At 40.7% G+C, this 19649-nt stretch overlaps 1 protein-coding gene across 1 annotated transcript; it reads right to left on the reverse strand.

The window, feature by feature from the left end:
- Window positions 1-7772: 7772 nt before the first annotated feature.
- mrpl48 (mitochondrial ribosomal protein L48) lies at window positions 7773-18548 on the reverse strand. The gene is made up of 8 exons (XM_047386349.1): window positions 18384-18548; window positions 17859-17911; window positions 15927-15958; window positions 15749-15834; window positions 13218-13387; window positions 12711-12813; window positions 12536-12625; window positions 7773-8221 (listed from the first exon to the last, which is right to left on the reverse strand). Exons 1-8 carry the CDS (start codon window positions 18498-18500, stop codon window positions 8144-8146), a joined length of 729 nt encoding a protein of 242 aa, XP_047242305.1. The 5' UTR covers window positions 18501-18548; the 3' UTR covers window positions 7773-8143.
- Window positions 18549-19649: the final 1101 nt, after the last annotated feature.

Genomic DNA, 19649 nt, shown 5'->3' on the forward strand with positions numbered 1-19649 from the left:
TGCCAGTTTATCCCTCTCAATGGCACCTCCTCGGTGTCAAATGGGACCGCCGTTTCTTCTTCACAGTTAGGCTCACTTTCGGCTGCAGAAGTAGCCCCTGCCTCTTTAATAAGCTGTCTGAAGCACTGTGCTGGATCCTTCTAAACATTTGCAAGCTCCCTTCTGTCCTCCACCTCCTGGACAATTTCCTCCTCATCGATCCCCCCTCCCCTCGCCCCAGCCCCTCTCTCCCAAAGCTTATTCAGCTGTTTCACCAAGTCTGTGCCCCCCTTGCCGGTGAAAGAACAGAAGGTCCGGTTAAAGAATTTGAGTTCCTCGACATCTCCATAGACACTGATGCATTGGTCGCCTCTCTGCCTGAAGATAAGCTGTCCTGTATTCGTGAAGTTTCCCAGTCTTTTCTCTCTTCCTCTGTCGTTTCCAAGTGTCAACTTCTGTCCCTCCTCGGCCATCTGAATTTCGCTATGCGCATTATTCCCCAAGGCCGTTCTTTTATTTCTTGTTTACTGGATCTGGCTAATTCCATTCCTTCCCTCCTAGATCCAGTCTCCTTAGACGAAGGTTGCCACTCCGACTTGGCTTTCTGGTCCGCTCTTCTCCGAAACTGGAACGGCATTACCTTTTTCTATGATGACGTCATCTCATCTCCCTACTCTTTCCAATTCTTCACGGACGCTGTGCCGCCCGTGGGTTTTGTGGGATATTTTCAAGGTGCATGGTTCGCTAGCGTATGGCCACCGTCTTTCCCTCAATCTGAATCGTCACCATTTTACAAAATTATTCCCATCTCCATCGCTTGTTGTGTTTGGGACAGTCTTTGGAAAACGAGACATATAGCCGTTTTCTGTGACAATTCAGCAGTAGTAGACGCGATTAATAAAGGTTACTCCTCTTCTAAATCCATCATGCCTTTTCTGCGCCGTATTACATGGCAAGCTGTCATTCACAACTTTATTATAACTGCTCGTCACATTCCTGGCCATCATAACTCAGCAGCTGATGCTCTCTCTCGTTCCAAATTTCAGGTTTTCCGTTGCCTCTGCCCTTCTGCCAATCTTCATCCAACTCCGATACCACCTCTTGAAGACCTGAAACTCAATTAAATTCATCTCTTTATCCTTTGCTCCAATCTGCAAAATTTTATTGCAATTCAGGTTTAGCTCCCTCCACGCGCAGGTCCTATTTTTTTGCCTTGCTAACTTTCTCAAAATTCTGTACAGCCCATAATACTCCTATCTTCCCCATGCTCATCCCTACTGTTCTAGCATTCATAACCTACAGTTTTGATCATCGCTGTTTTAGCCTCCCTTATATTAAGAGCTTATTAGCCGGAATTCATTTTTTCTCAAAAAACTCTTTTTCCGAAGCCTCTCCAAGCCTCTTTTCAAACCCTTCCACTAAGCTTTTACTTAAAGGTTTAAAAAATCACAGCATACCTCAGTCTGATTCCAGGAGACCAATTACTCTTCCCATTTTAAAAAACCTCCTTTTAGCGCTCTTCTCAAGTCCTTATTCCTCATATCTAAAATCTCTTCTTTCTAGCGCTTGGCTTCCAGCCTTTTATGGCTTTTTAAGAATAAGTGAATTCACTTCCCCTTCAAGTTCATTCGATCCTGCTAGAGATCTCTCTTTTTCTGACCTTAACTTTTATCCCGATCACTTTAAAATCCATCTCAAACATTCGAAAGGAAAAGGTCCCTGCATTATCTCTATCGTTCGCCTGGACGGCCCATTTTGCCCCTTCAAGCCATGTTTAAGTTTGGTCTTAAACGACACAAACTCTTCCCATTTAGTTTTCCTCATGCCTGAAGGCATCCCCATGACTGCTCCCTGGCTCCTCAGTTATCTGAGACAAAGCTTAGTGTCATGTAAACTTTCCTCAAATCAGTTCTCAGGTCATTCTTTTCGCATCGGTGCTGCTACTACTGCAGCCTCCCACAAAGTTTCATCAACATCTCTCCATAGACTAGGTCGCTGGTCTTCTGCAGCATTTGTTTCCTACATTTGTCCTGACCTTCAATCTGTTTTACCACACAACGATCCATTAGCTCTTAGGTAAGAGCTCCCTCATCAACTGGTGGTGGTCGGCCTCTATTCAAATCTCTTAATGTAAATGTCTTTATAACATGACTCCTTCATCATCTCAGGTTCTCATCCTCAACCACTCAGTTCCGATTGCTCCATTCTCTCACTTCCATCTTAGATGCTGCATCCTTTCGCATCCTGTCAGGTATTTGCTCTTCATTTATTCAATTTCTTTAAGTTCATTAACCACGGCAAGGCTACTTTCAAGTAAAGTAAACTCATCTTTATCTCCGCCGTCAGCAGGCGCATTCATGCATGCTTTAATAAGCATCTCAATTTAGTCGGTTATGCTTTACTATCTCCGCCATTGCCAGGCGCATCCATTCATGCCTGACAGGCATTTCTACTTCATTGAAAAAAGACAAAGCTTATGTTTCTAAAGAAGCTGCAGAATGCTACAAAAAGTATGTTGGAGACTTGGCCCCTGAACACAACGACAGACTCCAAAGAACCCTACAAAAACTCAAACAAAAACTGGCTGTCAACTCTGCTGGGGTCCTCTCATGTCTTGACAGAACATGTACCGCAGACACAGAACGCATCATAGAGTGGTGGGAGGAGATTTAGCAAAGCAACAATTTCCCCACATATGCTTTGGTCAATTTTATTCTTGCAAAGATCATGCTTTCAAACAAAAACAAGACCACATCCAGTTCTGCTTATAAAAACGCTTTAAAACAAAGAAAGCCATCGTCCTCTGCCACACAAGCAGAGTATCATATTTTATCCCTGCTTCTGATTTGGCCTGCAGAAGATGAAGACAAACTAGTCTCCGATCTTAATCAGTCAATCAAACATGCAAGTCGTGCTTATGAGCGAGAATACAAGACAATGTTTCAATCAAGATACCTTCGACCTCTGTTTTTTCTTGGACCAGGCAAAAGCCTAAAGAGATTTGTTCACAGACGGGTTCTTGAGATCGTGTGGACTAAAGATGTTTTACAAGAATCAAACACAAACTGGAGGAGTGAAAATATCTTCAGAGATCCCACAGTTGAAGAATGCCTTCTCAAAGTTGAAGGAGTGGTGCGAAAGCACCGAGTCTATGCAACATTCAGAGGCACAGAAGTTGAGGTAGAGGCCAACCGAAGGGACAGCCTCTGCAGATCGGGTCAAGTCTTCTTTTACCTCGGATTTACCATCAAAGGTCCAGTAGCATTCAGCATTCAGAGAAAATTACTGGGCACTGAAGGTATGAAAACACCTTGCCAAAAACACACACTACATGGTACATTCCTTAATGTTATGTTGTCATGACGCCTAGAAGTCCTAACAGTACAAACAATAGGAACTCACAATTGGCCCTTCAACCATTTTTCAAAGTAGACATGTCAAGTTTCACAGTAAAACAAAGGATGTGGACACAGTTTTCCATAATCTATAGGTTTTAATTGGAACATCATCAATTAAAAAAAACATTTATATTGCCTTCAACATTGTGAGATATTTCAAATGTGGCTTACAGGTAATGAAAACCCAAAATTCATTTATAATAGAAAATTTACATAAGACCAAAAAATATAGATCTTCATACAAAGTAATATTTGATGGCATGCACGATCATGAAGAAGACTGCTGACCTGATAGTTGTCCAACAGACAGTCAAAGATACGCTCCATGAGGAGGATAAGCCACAAGATGTCAATTATTAAAGAAGCCGGCTGCTTCCAGAGTACTGTATCCAAGTATATTAACGGAAAGAAAAAGTGGTTGAAAGGGGTCCACACAAAACATGGATAAACACAGCCTCGAGAGGCTTATGAAGCAAAGCCAAGACAAGGCAAGTTGATTCATGTAGCAGCATTCATACACAGGCCAATCCAAAGGGATTTACAGGACATTAAAGGAAAGACAAAAAGAAAGCAATAAAGCTTAACGATTAAAGCTTTGCATAAAAGATGCATAAAAATACAAATCTTAAAGACATAATAGGAAAAAAGTGTTTCCAACAATTCATTATTCTGATTTTCCGCCCTGGTTTTAAAGGGACCAACAGTTTCTGCATATATCAGGTTTGGAGTGAGTTTGTTCATAGAAACTAAATGCTGCTTCACCTGGTTTAGGTGTGGTCCTGGGAATACTGAGTAGGCAGGTCTCTGAAGACCTGGGGGGGTCTACATGGTTCATACTTGACAAGCAACTCAGAAATGTGGCTAAGCCAACTTCATTTATAAAGCACTGAACAAAGTTCTGAACAAAAAGAATGATTAAAGTAAATGAACATTTGAATTTATAACAAAGATGAATGATTTAACGTAGTAAAATCATCCATCAAGTAAAAATCAAGTAAAAGTAGCAACAAGAATACATGATAGACAGGAAAAATAACAATAAAACTTAACAACTTATATCGGGTCAAAAGCCAAAGAGAAGCTGGTGTGAAGATGGGTATTTCAGGCCAAGATAATTTAGTCCTTTATAGACCAAAAGCAGAATTTTTAAATCTATTCGTGGATATAAAGGGTTCCCTTTTGCCAGTGTTTGCCAGGACTCTGGCAGCAGAGTTTTGGCTGTGGCTAACTGAATTTCTTTTTTTTTTTTTTTACAGAGACCTGTAAAGATACTGTTGCTGTAGTATAACTACTGAAAATAACAGCGTGCACCAGGTTTTCTGTCCTGTTTTGAAAGTAAACCCTTTGTTCAGTCGATGTTGTTAGGACGATAGTAAGCTGATTTATTAACAGCCCTTATGTGGTTGTCAAAATTTAAATTGGAGTCTAAAACTACACCCAGGTAGCTCACATGGTCTGTGGTGTTTAGCCACATTGAATTTAGTTGAGCAATGACCTCAAATCTCAAATTTTTGGGACCAAAAACTATTGTTTCTGTCTTATCTGCATTAACCTTCTGACCCATCCACTCATTGATGCTATGGGCACACCGAGTCATTGAGTGTAGTAGACTTGGGCCATGCAGTGGCACCGAGATGTAAACTTGTGTGTTTTCAGCATACATATAGAAGCAGGTTTTCTGAAGAGACTCACAAAGCATGGACTGTAGCAGGAGGTGGTGCTTCAGGGGCCAATACACACATACGTATGTGTTGACCAGTAAACTGGCCTGACCCACTAGAGAATCTATGGAAAATCACCAAGAGAAAGATGAGAGACACCAGAGCCAACAATGCAGACAAGTATTTCAGTAGGCCCATTATTCTGATCTATTGAACATGTTTTTACTAATATTCATATCTTCTGAGAAAATTAACTGTGGGTCATTAGTTGTAAGCCACAATCATCAAAATTTTTCTGTGTAAGAGTTCCTGCTGTTTTTTTTTTTAATATACTGCTACCAACCATGCTGGACTGAGTTCTTACTTGTTCTTCATTTTAGGGGACCAGAAAATTGAAAACCTCGATAATGCAGAAGGTAGAAAAATTTCATTTGTTCCTACTGTCAATGCCTCCTATGTGACTGCTTTTAGGTGCATTTGTGCTAGGATTATACAGAACGTAAGAACGTGGCACAGTATTCACTAACGTTTGCTCTCCTCATAACTGTGACAATACTTCTTAACAAGTATTTATATTGTTGTATGATTGCAGCAAGCAGCAGCAGAATGACTGGAACAGGAAAGAGTCAAGGTGCTGAGATGGCCTAGTCAAAGACCAGAAATGAACCTGACAGAAGTGCTGTGGGGAGAACGGCCGAGATCCAAACCAAATCCGAACCAAAGCAATGTTAGAAAGAAGAGCAGGCCTACATTTCTTTACTATCGTAAATTACAATATGATGTTTCTTAATTGTGGTTGTTGGGAATACAACACACTGAGTTGTTATACACTGTTTGAATTTATTTTTTGTGAAATAATTACACTGTAAGATGTCATGATTTAGCTTTTAACGAATACTGTTTTGTTTTCGGACCTTAGGAGCGTTTTTTTTTATTAGAACAGAAAAAAGGGGTACTTACTTTATTTTATCCTAATTTTATTTCTTAAACCGAACTTCTTTTTCATCAAGTGTACAGTAGTATAATTTATTGTTCTCACTTATTGTGCTGGGTCATGCTTTTATAAAACTACAGTATAACTTAAAGTGACAGAAAGTTGTATATGTATGAATGTATTGTTTCATTTGTTTAGATTTAAGCTACAGCAATCTCATAAAGCTTGTGTGATGGCATCAATATTTTTCTGACAAATAAAGCCACAAATCCACTCCATTAATCTATAAAAAAACAACTATTTCAATAATTTCTTCTGTAAAAAAGTCAGAATCCCACCTTGTATACCTGCATGCCTTTATTATGTTAGAGTGCAAATATAGAAGTGTGAAAAATAACTGATTTCTTGCTTTATTTTACTAAAACAGCATGGACAGATTTGTTGGTTTAAAGCAATCCTTGAATTACAGAAATGTTTCAAAGTAGACCATCTAACTGTAACTATTTGCTTTTCGTCAGCCATTTAGCCAGTTCAAAAGTAGCAAACATGCTGGTGGGTCATTTAGTATTGTTGACTGAAGATGGACCAGAGAAAGCAAAGGTAAAAGCTTCTTGAGGAGCTCAGAAACAAAATTATAAGTTAAAGGCTACAAGACCATTGCAAGCTGCTAGTTGCCAACATTAAAAACTGTAAGATTCCTTGGACTGTAACCAACCTGGAAGGATGTAAGCCAGATAATCAAATTGAAATTTACTGACCTATGATCTACTGTAAGGTCATGGGTCCTCCAACAGAATAAGAACCCACAACATCCAGCTAAATGCACCCAAGTATAGATGAGAATAAACACTGGTCTTGTCTTAACTAACCCAACATAAGGGCTGATCCTAATCCGAACATCTGTGGAAAGATCTGAAAACTGCAGTGGGCCAAACACTTCTTGTCAAATGTAGACATTTAAATGGAAAATAGAAAGACTGCTTGTTGCTGGGAAATGCTGCTAAAACATTACATTTGTTTTAAAAGAACAAAGTTTTATATTCATGTCATTTGTTAAACAATGACTTAGTCAACTAAATTATAATCAAAACCAAAGTCGGATTGGTACAAAATGTAGAATGCTAATAAACATACAGAGACTAATTAACTTCACAATCATGCATTTGGAGACTATGGAAGAAAGCCGGAGTACCTAGAGAAACACCACACATGAATGTCAAACTCCATGAAGAAAGACCCCAGACTTTGTTGCTGCAAGGCAACAGTGCTACCAACTGCACCACCATATAGCCTCCTCATCTTCATCTTGATGAAACTCCATTACAGTTTATTTACTGTATGTGAGCGGTGGTTAATGTCAGTGATTTTCATTGAGTCATCAAAACAAACAGTTGAAGTAAAGTTAAACCATGTCTATATCAAAGGTTTTTGTGTACTCTTATAAAGGGGGCGACTGTGCCTCTGTGGATAGTGTAGCCGAGTTGGTTTGACTCCAGCTTCCTCCTCCCACATGTCCATGTGCCCCTGGGCAAGTAGTAAAATGCGTATCTGTGTATGACCGTAAGTGCAATTGGGTGAGGGTCCCAGTGGCCTGGATCCAAGCTGTCACCCCTGCACAGGTCATCAGTCCAGCTCTGATAAAATTTGCATGCAAATATAATGATTTCTTAATGTTTTATCTTGTAAAGGCTGCATGCCTAGATGTCGCTATAATACTATAATAATCATCAGCTGCAGCAATGCTGAACTGGAATAAACATGTGGAGAAAATGGATGGATGGACGGACGGATGGATGGACAGACAGGGCATTTTATGTTTAATTATGGGTTTCTGAAAATGTCCATGTTATAAAAGCAAGAAATTTAGAATGAGGTTTAAAACAAAAATGCAGTACTCAGATGGAAACAATGTGTCATTCCCACCATTCAGAAAATGTAATTGGTTAAAATTACAATTGCAGAATAATATCAAAAACAAATAAATTGTCATAACATGAATTCTTAAACAGGTAGTTTTATTTCTAAAAGTAGCAAAAAACTATCAGAAGGTTTACCGATACTTGAGTTTAAATTACTTTTTATTATCTTGCTTTTTTAACCTGATTAGACCAAGGAGCTTGGGCAATAAATACATTTTAAACAAATAGTATTTGCTCATAAGGCAGAACATCTTATTGGTTGATCTGAGCGATGAGCCCCTCCAGCTCTGGACGTGCCTTGAAGCGTGCCTGGAAATCTGCCTCGGTGTGCTGAGATGGAGAGAGAGACGTTAAAAGTAGAAGATACTGATAAAATCAAATCTAGTACATATTCAGGTAATTCAGCATGTAAAGATTAATTAACTTCCATAAGCTTAAGAAAGAATTACCAGCATTAATTTTATTTTTGGCCAAATGGTTTTTGATGATTTTATTTATTTAGTGTGTTTTATTAGGTGACACTAGACAGAGAGCATCTGATTCATTTTGGCTGGATGGTTAACACGGGTAATAAAATAATCCTCAAAGCTCACTAAGAAAACTACAGCATCTTAGGGGGTCACCAACTCTCCAAACCAGCATTAAACGCTACCTATAAATCTTACCATCATAAACATAAGCAGTAGTAGTTTTTTTCAACTCTAATGGAAATTTAATTGGAAAAGTTTGCTTTGAACATATTAGACTAAGACTTTCTTATTCCAGCTTTATTTATACGAGCAAATCTATTAAAGTTTCCAAAGGTCATCAAAGGTCAAGTAGCTCCCCCACACAAACCAAGTCAAACTAAATTGGTATCGATCCATTGCACAACTATGTGCACGCTGATGTTTTGATTTTAAAGGACGTGTATCTCATTGCTTACAGTCAGTCAGTCAGTCAGTCAGTCATTTTCTACCGCTTATTCCATAGTGGGTCGCGGGGGAGCTGGTGCCTATCTCCAGCAGTCTATGGGCGAGAGGCGGGGTACACCCTGGACAGGTTGCCAGTCCATCGCAGACCGATACTGACCGATTGGCATACGTAGTCTGCCACGGGAGGGCCTCTGCCGTCTTCGGTTCGCCGCTGCTTCGGTGGTCGGTTCCTCCGGCTCGCAGGCTCGACTACAGGCCTATGCAGGGGGGGTTATGCATGGTAGCATGTATCCAGCACCCCCTGATGATGCCTAAATGTGGGTAGCGAGACCAAGATGCCCGGTCTGTCCCAGTGGTACTCCACCGGGCCTCCGCCGCAGGCCGCATAAAGCCACCTCGGCTGTCCGTGGCCCTTGCGGTGGTCCCCCCGGGAGGCACCCGTGCTTCTCAAACCCTGCAGGCGACTCTTGGCCGTTCGTCAGCCTCCCCCCCTTGATCCATCCTCCTCCTCCCTACCCCAGTCCCCGGGGCTGGTGTAATCTTTGGTGGCATGGCAGGCTGGTCTCGAACGTGTGTCCCAAGCGCCTAGGGCCATGCCCGGGAGCTGCGCAGCTACCCGGGTGCCCGCTCACCTCTGTCCCACAGCCCGGAGCACGGTGTGGGCTACCTGGTTGATCCTGCCAGTAGCATATGCTTGTCTCATTGCTTACAGATGTATGGAAACAATTCGAGCGAGTGGGTCTTGATTTTGGGTGAATGCTTAGAGCTAAAGTAACAAGTTTGCTCGTTAAGTGCAGAGTTGCCAAGCTCATTAGTCATTGAGCAAAAAACCAGCTGAAAAATCTGTGAAATAGCCCTTATGTTTTTCACCCACAGCTGTAATTATCATCCGTTGCAACACGTGACACAACGCCAGGAGCAGACAGAGGACTGTACTTGGATGGTCAGACCCTTAAATGAATTCTTCTGGTTTGTTCTGTTTCTTGATTTGCAAAAAGTAGTTTAGGTAAGAAACATTCTTTGTATCACTCATGGTTTTGAAGATACATTTATTTAAGAATAAATGCTTGTCATTAGGTTACCTAAGAATTAGAAATGTAAATTTCACAACTAAATAAACTAATCTGGTTAGTGTTTATTTCATGATATTGTACTACTATCTATCAATTGTATCTGTAATTCAGGATCATTAACTGGACATGGTTTCAGGTAGTTTGAAGAACTAATCTGAGGTGGTAAATTAAAGTCTAGATGACTGCTTTTGATCGAGCTTGAAAACACTGACTAGATAGGTTGCAAATGTCCCCCCCCCCCCCAGGGATCACAAACATAAGATGTGTCACTATCAGTGTTGAGCATGAAGACATTCATGAGACCTTTGAACTGAACTATGCTGTTTAAGTGAGGAACATCAAGGGAACTTAGCTCATTTTAACGTCATTTAACGGCTGGGGGCAGATTTTTGGGGATATTTCACAGAGAAAGAGCCGCAGTATTTCACCTCAGTGTCAGTTCAGCTTTGCAAGGACCTGTATTGGTGTGTAGACCCCCGCTTTAACTGAACTAGACTGCCTTCTGTTTTTTTACTGCCCAACATTTTCTGTTGTTGTTAATTGCTATATCTCCCAGCCATAAACCACAGAATCAGGATGAAAACCCTCTCTTAGTTTAACTTGTTAGTTTTAAGGTTTGGGCCATGGGCCTAAAGTTCATGTCCTTACATATCAGAAATCCAAGTGAAGTCTCTATGACTGAAATAAACATTTTCTGATCAAATCCACAACATTTAGGTCACCTCTAACTCTGCATTGCTGTAGGTTTGAATTCCTAACCTGCCCTGTTTGTCCTTAGGTCTAAATTATTACATAAATATTTCATAATACTTATTAACTTTTGATATTTGAGCATTTACTTTACCATCCAAAAATTTTTGAAAGACTAGTTTGTCTTTTGTTTAATTGGTCAAATGTTAGATTTACCACATTAGTAATATACATTGGCCTTCATGCTCCAATTTATATATATACATCTTCCGATGGACCTGAACGCATCATCAGTGATGTAACCTGGGGTCATTGGCTGTTTTGGGTCTTTCAACATCAGGCACTCTCACCCAGGCACCAAGTTCTCCCTTGTCCCCATGGGTCTCCTCTACGGACCCAGAGCCATTTCAAGGCTTTCTCTGCTGCGTTGGTGGTTTCCTTAATAGCCCTGCTCCTTGCTCTTCCTGCTATGCCCAACTCTCTGAGGGTTTTGTGGAGGAAACGTCCCACGGCATGCATCGTGCCTTCGAGCCGTGCGCTCGACAGTTTCTGACTAGCGGTTCATACTTCGTCCTCTTTCTTTCATGAGCTTCTCCCAGCCGGTCCTCTCAAGGCACCGTCAGCTCCATGATGATGATGTTCTTAGTTCTCTCCGAGACTAGGAGAACGTCTGGCCTCAGAGTTGTGCTGACGATATGTTTGGGGAATTTCAGCTGCTTCTTCAGATCGACAGAAAGTTGCCCGTCCTTGGCAGATGCCAGGATCCTTGCTGGTGCACCTTGCGTCCAACTCTGCTCGGATGGTGTTGCTCTCCGGGCTTCCGTTGCTGATTTTCTTGCTGATGGTATTTGCAATGGATTTTAGCACCCGATTGTGGCGCCAAGTTTAGCGGCCTTAACCGAGCGCTGTAGGGCAGGAGCTCAAGATGTTTGTCTATCCCGGTCTCCATGTTGTTCACTCCTTCATTATTTATCACACCAAAAATGGTTTGAAGGGTTTTCTTCCCCTTTATCAATATTAGAAACCTTCTCCAAATCCATATTTAAAACCTTTGTTCTCAATTCTAAATAGTAAAGATGTTTAAATGACAATATAATGAACAACACAAAGTAAATAAATGAGTGTTAAACATTCTGAATGAACAGAAAAGGAAGAACTGTTATTTTCATATTTTTAGCCAGAAATGCTGCTAGCAGTGAGACAATATCCGAGGTAAGTTATGTTTATGTTGTTTTCTAAATGATCCAAAGTCATTTAATGCTGCGTTCGTGTGTAGAGACATTTATGTGGTCAATATTATGAAACAGCAGCTAACATGAACAGATTATGAGTCATTAATATCCCATAATCCACCAGCATCACTGGCAGTAAAACCGTAACTGCAGTCTGTAGCTCACATACCGGCTCCTTTCATTCTTCATTACATGAGATAAAAATTTTTACTTCCTGTTCTAAGACTTGAGGCAAGTCAAGTCTCAGTTCTTCAGAGACTATCCTTTGTTACATATAAAGCAAAGCTGAAAGGGGGATAGTGAAGTTTAAAGTGAAGGAAGTTGAATACGTCAATATGGGTCCCTACAAATATAACAAAAACCGGCCTGCATCAGTACGAACAGCAACCCTGCTGCCGACAGCCATTCACATTCACTCAGCACTCACCTTAAGGGAAAAGGTCGTGGCTCTTTCTGCTCTAAAAACACAGTGTAAATCCTTTTCTCACCCCTGAATAGAGCACTGTTAAATGATGTCGGAGTGAACTGCTATTGTAACGCAAAAAGCAGCATTGTTCAGTTCAAAGTACTGAGCTCTAACACTGGATTTGGGTAATGTGGCTGGGGGGGGGTGGACTGGACTTTGGAAGATTGTAAAAACTTCAAAGTGATAGATGCAAAAATAAAAAATATATATAATATCTGTATATGTATCACAAAAACAAAATGCAGCACCCAGTAGCAGATCGAACTCACCTCCTTCACTGAGAGCTGAACTCCCTCTGGTTGGTTCTTTAGAAGAACGTCCACAAAGATGGGACACAATGAAGTGTTCAAACTGCTCAACTAGACACAAACAACACGTTTCGTCTGGTTTAGAAATGTCCTTGAGAATTCAATCAAACCTGCGGCTGAAGAGACTTTAAGAGACCTGGACTACACGTTGGTAGGTCTTCAGGACGGCGTCCACGTACATTTTGTTGCCTTTTTCTTGCATTAGCATCACTTCTGTGCTCTTGGTCGGCAAAGCATAACTACAAGTGGAAAACAGAAAGAAACATATTACTGAAACGAACACGTCAGTCACATGATTAAATGCTTCTACCAATAAATTTGTTTTTTTTTTTAAATGCCATCTTTGGAGTTGTCTATTAGATCCAGATGTAAACACCTGGAAATAAAAGTACAAATGTTGCTCTATTTTCCCATCTTTTGGATTTGAAGTATGAAGCTAAAAGAAAAAGGCTTCAGTTTCAACACTCTTTAAAGGGAAGTGTACAATTTAGCCTACATTTAGAAAAAGCCTATATGCCTGGGAGGATATCCCTAATAAATTCAAACTATATTTTTAAAATGACTTTCATGACCACAATGAGTTAATGTAAACGTCTGACTGAGACTGTAAGGTGCACTGCAGCGTTCCCCTGCTCATTGTCACCTTTCTGCCACTTGGATGCCCAGCCGGTTGCAGAGGTTGTGGATGTACTGGGAGTAATGCTCCACCACTGTCATGTCATAACCCGACACCTTCACATTCAGGGTCCCGTAGGCCGTATCGGTCGCTGAAACCATCTGCTTCATCTGGGTTTTGTCCTTCTTCTTCTTGGGCTGAAAAGTTGTTTAAATAAACCATAACAGATATCCGCTTAGATTACTGAAACCAGTAATGTTGGATCTTTTCCATTTGAATCCTTAAACTGCTTTCAGTTAGCAACAGCATAGAGTATGACAACCCTGTGTGCACAATTATTAAGCAAATGAGTAACTTGATCCTATCATTTTGATGCATATTTTCCAACTCCAAGTATAAACTTGAATGCTTCACTGATTGAAACATATCAGGTGGTGTGTGTTTGTGTAACAACATGTATCAAGATCTGTTTAATTATTAGGCACAATGGAGCACGAGTAAAAGGTGTTCAGTGCTGACATTACAAAGGTCAGAAAGGCTGAAACCCGACCACCACTGAACAGGATCCATAAACTGAAATGAGTAAACTGAATCAGTAACAAAAGCTCCACCTTTACTCATAACCCAGCAAGGTGGAAGTGGGATAGTAGTTCAGGCTGGTATCTGTTGGGCCTTTTAGGGTCGAAGATGGACTCACAAATCAATTCCTTCCAGTTTTTAAAAAGTCACATTCTCAGGCAGCGGTGCAGGAGGAGGTCTGGACCATGTTTATCACATACATTAAAGGACGTCGTAGTATGGCTAGCCAGTAGGACCTTTAAGGCTGGAAGAATGACAGGACCCCAACCTAAGCAGACTTTCTTAAGCAGGAGATGTAGGGTGAAGGATAGCAGTCCAGCTCTCTGATCAGCCTCTGGGAGATCGCTACACCAAATGTTGATCAACAGATCAAGAAACTGACACACTCGGCTTTTAACTGTTATCGAAAGAAAGGATGGCTGTATTTTTTCCAAATGTCTCCCTTGTTTATTTCTACCAAGAAAGTCAAAACCTCACTTTTACTTTCTAAAAGACTTGCCTGTTCAATGATGGAATTAATCTTTAAAAAACACCTGACCTATGACGGTGCATACAGTGTAGACAAGTGGATCTTTAAAAATTAGAATATTGAGGAAAAGTCAATATTTTTGTCACTCATTTCAGAAAGTGAAACTCACATTATACAGATTCATAACACCCATATTGAAATATTTCAAATCTTTATGTCTTCTAATTTTGATGATTATGGCTTACAGAAAATGAAAACCAAAAATAGGATCAATAAAAATTATATTTAATATAGAAATGTCAGGCTTCTGAAATGCATGTTTATTTTGATACACTCAATACTCGGTTGGGGCTCCTTTTGCATGAATTACTGCATCAATGCAGCGTTACATGGAGATGATCAGCCTGTGGCTCTGCTGGGGTTTCTTGGAAGCCAAGGTTGTGATGATAGCAGCCTTCAGGTCATCTGCATTGTTGGGTCTGGTGTCTCTCATCTTCCTCTTGACAATACTTCATAGATTCTCTATGGGGTTCTGGTCTGGCCAATCAAACCCAGTAACACCATGGTCATAGAACCAGTTTTTGGTACCTTTGGCAATGTGGGCAGGTGCCAAGTCCTGCTGAAAAATGAATTCAGCATCTGTGTGAAGCTCGTCAGTAGAGGAAAGCATGAAGTGGACCAACACCAGGAGATGACATGGCACACCAAACCATCGAGCAACATGGATTCTGTGCCTCTACACTCTTCCTCCAGACTCTGGGACCTTGATTTCCAAATTGGACAACTATACAAGTGCAGTTCTTTTTCCCCTTAGCCCAAGTAAGCCGCTTCTCCCGTTGTCTCGGGTTCAAAAGTGGCTTGACATGAGGAATGTGACATTTGTAGCCCATGTTTAAGATTAGTCTGTGTGTAGTGGCTCTTGATGCGCTGATTCCAGCCTCCGTCCACTCCTTGTGAAGCTTCTTGAATGGATTTTCCTTTACAATGTTCTCAAGGATGTGGTTATCCCTGTTGCACTTTTCCCATCCACAACTTTCTATGAATACGTTTGGATACAGCAGTCTGTGAACAACCAACTTCTCTAGCCATGACATTGTGTAGCTTACCCTCCATGTGGAGGGTGTCAGTGACATCTGTCAAGACAGCAGTCTTCCCCATGATTGTATAGACCGTAATATGCCCATCACATAATATTCCTACATTAAAAATGTGGTTTTTATTGGTGTTCTAATTTGGGGTTTCATTATCTTTAAGCCATCATCATTCAAAATAAATATTTTTAAGAAGACAAACATTTTAACAACTTTCTATGTTAACAAGAACACAACTAATTAGAGAAGAGTAGTGCAGTACATGAGTACATAGTGTGAGTTTTGTGTGAACTCATTCTCAGGCTGTTTTCTGTTCAAGTAAATAATACTCATCGACATAATTTCCAGCTTAATGCTGCAACAGAAGCTGTAACCTGCAGCCTAATAAACCATGAACAGGAGATGGTTTGCAGACTTACGGCCTGTCTGGGTAACAGATACTTCCACCTTCCAATCCCGTGTGTTGGCATGCCTTTGTACTCTCTATCACCTACAGACGCAGTACCTGAAAGGATGAGCTCTATTTAATCACACAATTCAACAACAAATTGACATGGAAAGTATGGAGAAGCATTGCTTCTAGGGTTTTGTACTCACACCACACAGGATGCTGGATGGACGGTGTGGTTCTGGAAAGTTTACAGGACAAAGATCAATAAAACTAGTGTGACATAGTTACTCCTACAAAAAAGAGGCATGTTTAACATATCCTTCCCCACCTTCCTGCTGTAAATGAAAGCCATCAATCAATGTATTTGAATAGAATTGTATCTGTTCTAACACAAAGTGGCGCATTAAATTGTGACGTGGACCCAAAACGCTGCATGGTTTTCATCATTTATTTCATGAATGAAAATCTGAAATGAATGGCAGGAATCCATCTTCCCAACAACTCCCACCAGCTCCTCTGTCCCTGCAGAAGAAAAACAATCCCGCAACACGATTCTGCAGCCACCATGTTTCACTGCGTGGATGGCGTGTTCAGGTTGATCTGCATCGTTAGTTTCGTTTTTCCATGAAGGGCAAACATTTAGGTCTCGTCTGACCAGAGCACCAGCTTTCATCGCAAACCTTAAACGATACTCCAGATTGGGTTTTGTTGATCAACCGCTGTGTTCCTGTAACCCTTCCACACAGGCCAGATTGTTGTTCTTTCAATATATTCTCACCCGAGCTGTGGATCTCTGCAGCTCCTCCAGATTAGCCATAGGCCTCTTGGCTGTTTCTTTGACAAATGCTCTCCTTGCCTGGCCAGTCAGTTTAGGTGGTCATGTCTTGGCTGTGCCATCCTCTCTGCATATTTGAACAATAGTAATGAAGAGTGCACCGTGAGATGTCCAAAGCTTTAAACGTCTCCCCAACTTTCTTCCTGACCTGTCTGCTGTGTTCCTTGGTCTTCCGTGTTGGTTTGCTCACAAATGTTCTCTAATGCTCCATTTCCACCGGCTTGTTTTAGCCGGCGCGGCTCTGCACCACTCGGTTTCGCTCTGCTCGGTACGGTGACTGTTGTGTTTCCACTGACCGGTCGACAACCGAAGCTATGGCGACTGAAGCTCCGCCTCCAGCCATGAGTGTAGAGCGCTGTGCTACTATTAACGTTACCGTGTTACGTTGTCACATTAAAGTAATCTGCGTGAAATGATAAAAAATAAATAGAAAACAAAAACATAAATAAACTAAATATTAATAACGTTTGTATTAATGTCTAAGCAAGAATCTCTTATGTATGTTTTTTGTCTAAAATGATCCACTGGGATAATTATCTGGACCACAGCCCAGCCAGAATTTAACATAAAACTAGGCTCAGAGGTTCTGATGTGAGGGGGTGTGGCAGGAGAAGCAGAGAGGAGAGATGCTGCTGTCTGGATGCTGAAGCTCCAAAGTTTGCCTGAAGAAGTTCCAATTTTGGCCTTTATTAGGAAGTTTTTGTCTTATCCATGGCAATAATGAAGACGAGGACTTAAAAGTGCAAAACTGCGGACTTATGACCTTTAAAGTGAGTTTTAGGTTGAATATTGCATATTCGTGTTCTGCAGATTCAGCGGGCTCGTCCTCCCATTTGGTCCGATGCAGACAGTCTGATTACAGGCAGCTGCTCTCTGCCTGCTCCCTCCTCCTGCAGAAGGACCGTCAATAAATGTCCGAACCAACAGTAATAAAGGTGCTGGACAGTAATAAAAAACAGTAATGGAAACGCTCGCAAAAGTGAGCAGAGTAGAGTATGCCCAAAAAATCCTCTGAGAGTTTCACAGAGGTGGCAGCTTGATTTATGATGAGATTAATTCACAAATGCGTACCACAATCTCATCACACATAAAATGTGAATACACTGAAGTTTGTGGCTGTAATATGACAAAATGTACAAATATTAAGGTGTATGTGTACCTCTGAACATCACTGTGCCTATCACTACTTTACAGCCTGCATCATCATTTGATCGGATTCTGTTTTACTGCAGCTGCTTCCTCCAATCCCAGAAGTCCTAAATGCCCTGACTGCTGTAAGGGTTACAGCTGTCAGCCATCATACCTGCATAACGACGGACTGAGGATGGATGCCTGCTGTGTGACAGTCACTGGCAACTGGGTAGGATGGGAAAAAAAAAAAAAAAAGGTCAGTTACTGGTTGTTCAATGGTACACACAGGAGATAAGCCAGCAATGTTCAGCATTATAAAGATCAGGGGTACCGACTCCAGTAATCAAGAGGCGATGTCCACCAGGACCAACACACCGGAATGACATGAGCGGTTCATAACAAGAATCCTGCAGAACCCTGCAGGGACCCATCTAAAACTTGCATTACGCCGACCTAAGGTCAGGACAGGTCTATGATCTGTTTATGCTAGCTGCTGCACAATGACCTGTTTCCACACACGTTCCTATTCTTACTTTAAAAATGTTGCTAGTTTAAAATTTAAATCCATAACATAAGAAATCAAACTAGTACACAGCTGACAACGTGAAAGAGCAACATCTGTGGCATAAACACAGAGCAGGGCTCCGTTATGACCTCTGGCTAAAAGCTAACACGTTGAGCTCAGATTTAGCCTCACCTTCCGGAATACGTGGTTCATTTTCTCTCCGCTGTAGTTAGAACACACCGCTTTTTTTCTTTTAAACTCTACCACTAAAAACGCATCTAAATACACTTGCTGAAAACAGAAGAGCATGCAGGAAGTCGGAACGTCGTATTTTCGGTCCGTCTAGTACATTAACAAATACAAACGTTCCGGTAACTGTATCGAGAAAACTCCGTTGAGATGTGTCACCAAGGTTTTATTCCCCAAAAATCAGCAGAAGCTTAAATTAGAGCTCTGTTGAAGCAAAATCAGAGATGGATTCTGTCATAAACAGTGTTTTGCCTTTTTCATTTAAATTTGACGAAGTGTTTTTGTGTCTCCTCTAAATTGTCATCGTCCAGTTTTAGGAACTCAGACGACTGGCCGAATTAGGCTGAACTTTGAATGTGATTTGATTTCTTTGTTAAATTGGCACAACACATTTCCTTACAACTTCAGAAAACCAGTCAAAATGGTCAGAAAGCAACACTTGAAATCCAATTTTTATAATTGATCTTTAAGAGTTTCCCCTTTAAAGTGTATCAGTGAAAAAATGTGGTTTTCAATTTATGATGCTCCTATACTCCAGACTTCAAGCTTGATCAACAGGATGCTCCTGACCCTAATATTAACAAATAAACTATAATCTAGTAGCATAATTAATTAATAAAGCATATGTGCATTTTTTTTTTTAGCTATTGATAAAGACCATGTTGAGGTTTTCTGATGACAATCTAATATTGATAACCGATAGCATTTGAAAAAGTGACCTGTATTGAATCAAATCCAATGTTCAAAATATTATTCTGGGATAAATAAAGTCAAGGGCTTGCCAACCTGAAATAGCAGTGAAAATGATCTTGATGGTGGGAAACCAAGAAAAACTAAACACTCCTGTTGAGAAGAGCAACATCAGGATAAATATTCAATTGAACAGACTTTATTATTAATATGCATCTTATTTTGGCCCCTTACAATCACATTGGAATAAATATCTTTTTTAAGACTCCATGTTGAACATAGCAAGTCTGTAGTAAAGTGCAAAAATTTGTATCACCTAAAACTGATCTTATAAGATTTGTGTATGAAGTTCGCATAGAAACAGTTGACATTTCTTTAAAGAATGCAAGCACTGCTTTTAAAGCTTTACTTATTCTGTAGTCTGTGTAAAGTGTTAGGAAATTGAATTTTTTTTTTTCCCTCGTCACTGCCCGCCCGCCCGCCCGCCCACACACACACACACACACACACACACACACG

This window comes from Girardinichthys multiradiatus, chromosome 14, assembly GCF_021462225.1.
Source record: "Girardinichthys multiradiatus isolate DD_20200921_A chromosome 14, DD_fGirMul_XY1, whole genome shotgun sequence".
Taxonomy (NCBI): Eukaryota; Metazoa; Chordata; class Actinopteri; order Cyprinodontiformes; family Goodeidae; genus Girardinichthys; species Girardinichthys multiradiatus.

Bases quoted from the DNA above. Each gene is read 5' to 3' on its own strand.
- mrpl48 (XM_047386349.1), bottom strand. From the start codon at position 18,500: ATGCTCTTCTGTTTTCAGCAAGTGTATTTAGATGCGTTTTTAGTGGTA. The intron at 13,388-15,748 runs GTAAGTCTGCAA...ACAACTTTTCAG, and splicing joins ATCTGTTACCCAGACAGGCC to CCCAAGAAGAAGAAGGACAA. The intron at 12,626-12,710 runs GTCTCTTAAAGT...GTTTGTGTCTAG, and splicing joins CCTACCAACGTGTAGTCCAG to TTGAGCAGTTTGAACACTTC.